The 3,489-nt window shown below is 42.6% G+C and overlaps 1 protein-coding gene across 1 annotated transcript; it reads left to right on the top strand.

Moving 5' to 3' along the window:
- Positions 1 to 818: 818 nt before the first annotated feature.
- On the top strand, positions 819 to 2,568 carry LOC122066149 (UDP-glycosyltransferase 88F4-like). The gene has a single exon (XM_042629975.1). It carries the CDS (start codon positions 834 to 836, stop codon positions 2,418 to 2,420), a length of 1,587 nt encoding a protein of 528 aa, XP_042485909.1. The 5' UTR covers positions 819 to 833; the 3' UTR covers positions 2,421 to 2,568.
- Positions 2,569 to 3,489: the final 921 nt, after the last annotated feature.

Here is a 3,489-nt window from a genome sequence, read left to right as displayed (position 1 = left end):
TATGTTGACTAAGCCTTTATGTGTTGGTAAGTTCGAGCATTGCTTGAACTTACTTAGTGTTTGTCGTGTTTGAGTTCAGCCCTTTGGAGGGCTATTGGAGAAGATGAAGATATTAGCTATTTGTTTATCTGTTGGAGGAGAATTCAAGCCAAGATGGAGATTTGTTGACCCGATCCGACATATTTTGGTGGCGACCCAAATGGAAAATTTTCTAAGATCTGTGATAGAAGCAAAGGGCCTTATCGGCCCAAGCCCGGAGCCCATCACTGATCTCGTATGGGGGTGCGGGGGTGTAACCTCCACAGTATGGTTCGACCGTGACCTGATGGGTCGACCCGTGATTTGGAGTATATATAATGTACTGTTGCTTGTTGAGAAAGTCATTGTATTCCAGGATTTTCACGCAACTAGGGTTTTAGGGCGAGTTTTTTTTTCTTGCCGTTGCTAGGGTGTAATCTCTCCTTTGCATAGTGAATCATCTTCTTCTTCGCCCGAGGACATAGCACACCACCCTGGTGTGTGAACTTCGTTAAATCTCTATGTCGTACAGATCTATTGTCTCTTTATTATTCGTATTTCTTGGTGTTTGATCTAACACTTTCCGTTGCTAATGTGTGCGTTACATAATTGATCACATCATATAGATATCACTTGACACAACATAAGTCATCAAAAAGATCTCAAATGACCCACCAAAACAGGAAAGCGTGGATCTTCTAGAATCCCCTAAATCCATGCTACACAGTGAGTCTCGATCAGTTCCTCCCGTGTCTGATCGACATTCAGAATCCACTTAATCTCTCTCTTCTTGAGAGACTAAGTGGATTCCAGCTATGAATCCGGGACAATATGAACCTGATCCAGACTTTGTATCTATATTCCACGGTTTTAGGCCATTGAAACAGAGACGGACGAACGTTATCAAACAGGCCCTTAAGACACTCATTATACCATTGGGAGAAACAACACTGGAAGAAGAGAAAGCTAAAGGAAGAAAAATGGAAGGCACTATAGTGTTATACCCGACAATGGCTCTTGGCCACCTCGTATCAATGGTGGAGTTCGGCAAGCTCATTCTCCGCCACCACCACCACCGCTTCTCTGTCACAATCGTCATCGCAGAGGGACCTCTCGACACCCCCGATGACACCGCCTTCCTTCGCCACATCTCGGAAACCACAAATTCCATTACCTTCCACCGCCTCCCCTACATTTCCATGAAACCTTCTTCCAATTTAAACCGTTCATCGATCCGTTCAGAATTCATTCACCTCAACAACCCTAATCTCAGCCATGCTCTCCAAACTATCTCCAAGATCTCTAGTGTTCGAGCCTTTGTCATAGATATGTTCTGTACCCCAGCCCTAAGTGTGGCATCCAATCTTGGCATCTCCACCTACTACTTTTTCACTAGCGGCGCTGTCGCACTCTCCTTCTTTCTCTATCTCCCAACTATTCACAATCAAACCACCAAGAGCTTCAAAGACATACCCACCACCCATGTCCACTTCCCGGGCGTGCCACCAATGCCAGCCTCAGACTTGCCCGAACGGGTACAGGATCGAGAGCACCAGATCTACTATGACTTCATAGATATTGGTCTAAACCTACGCAGATCAAAGGGAATTATGGTGAACACCTTTAAGTGTCTTGAGTCTAGATCGATCAAAGCCATCACTGATGGGCTTTGCGTACCAGATGCTCCAACCCCACCTGTTTACTGCGTCGGACCATTGATAGCCGCCCCTAAGAATGAGGGTGAAGCTGTAAGTCAGTGCATGTCATGGCTTGATGGGCAACCGAGTCAAAGCGTCGTATTCCTGAGTTTTGGAAGCCGAGGTGTGTTTTCGACAGCGCAGGTTAGGAAGATCGCTATTGGGTTGGAGAAGAGTGGGCAGAGGTTTTTGTGGGTTGTGCGGAAGCCGGTCTCTGAGGACAATAGCAAACACTTCACGGTGGAAAATAAAGACCCAGATCTGGAGGCCCTGTTACCAGAAGGCTTCTTGGAGCGGAACAAGGAAAGGGGACTTGTGGTGAAATCGTGGGCACCACAAGTTGAAGTGCTGGGTCATGAATCGGTGGGTGGGTTCGTGACTCATTGTGGGTGGAACTCCATATTGGAAGCAGTGTCCTCAGGGGTGCCTATGGTGGCATGGCCTCTCTATGCCGAGCAACGTATGAATAAGGTGTTTTTGGTGGAATGGATGAAGTTGGCAATGCCGATGGAGGAATCGGAAGATGGGTTAGTGAGTGCGGCGGAGGTCGAGAAGAGGGTGACAGATTTGATGGAATCGGAAGAAGGGAGAGTGCTTAGAGAACGGAGTCGGAAGATGAAGGAAGAGGCCATGGCCGTGTGGTCCGATTCTGGATCTTCTATGACTGCTTTCACCAAGCTGGTTGACTCATTAATCAATCAGTAAGTATCACTCCGTGACTTAAAACTGTTTGGATTGGTGAAAGGTGTTGTTAATGCCTTGAATTTATATTGTATAAGGCTAATAAAACCTTTGAACGGAAAAGAGTTGCATGTGGGACAATTTGAATGACCAAAGAAAGGAAGGTCTCTATAATATAATAACAATAATAATAATTCAGGCTTATCTCAAGTTCCCAACTAAAAGGAGCATGGTTCTATGTATCGGTATTAGATTTCGTGTATCAGTTGTATCGGCCATGTCGATTTATACCAATATCTATCTTATTTGGATCAATTATCAGTATCATTTCAGAGGAAGAAATGTAAATAAAATCTATTTTTTTGTGAAAAGTTAGGATAAAAGTGATCGCTTCAAACAAATACCTATACCAATACTGATAACTAAATCCTTGAAAAGGTGAAACTCTCCCAAATCCGGGTTAAAGATGGGTGTAGGCCCTCTCGGACCACCGTTGAATAACCGAATAAAAATGATCAATCAACTTTAGAACCTTGAAACTTTTGATCAACTAATCATGGACCCACCACTACTATTCGTCATACTATTCACGAGGCCCTCCATGCTCCCGCACTCTAATCAATTTCATCATTTATACACAAAATATCATACTACATATCAATCGATTTATCATTTGTACAACATATACATATCGATTCTCCGGAGAACGAAGTACAAATAAAAATAGTTAATTCTCCAAAAATACAATTCTTCAATATTGCTCAATTGTTCTTTACTCTGTATCAAGCTACACCTGATCTTTGAGACATGAAATTATAATGGGGAAAGCTAAAGAAAATTAGCTCAATAAAATGGAACATGACATAAACACACTTAGTACAACAATATATATATTTATATTGTCATATCTTTCTTATACATACATAAGAACATCTTTCATAACATGCTAAAATCAACTTCTTAATTGGCCCATATCATATCTTATCTTGCTCTTGAGCTCAAAGGTTCTATAGTATCTTGACTTGGAGTCTCACTTTCACGTTTCTTGGTAAACATGAAACTATGCTTAAAACCTTTTTTCATGAAACTATGC

This window comes from Macadamia integrifolia, unplaced genomic scaffold, assembly GCF_013358625.1.
Source record: "Macadamia integrifolia cultivar HAES 741 unplaced genomic scaffold, SCU_Mint_v3 scaffold2264, whole genome shotgun sequence".
NCBI lineage: Eukaryota > Viridiplantae > Streptophyta > Magnoliopsida > Proteales > Proteaceae > Macadamia > Macadamia integrifolia.
This window is presented reverse-complemented; position numbering and strand designations above follow the sequence as displayed.

Bases quoted from the DNA above. Each gene is read 5' to 3' on its own strand.
- LOC122066149 (XM_042629975.1), top strand. From the start codon at position 834: ATGAATCCGGGACAATATGAACCTGATCCAGACTTTGTATCTATATTC.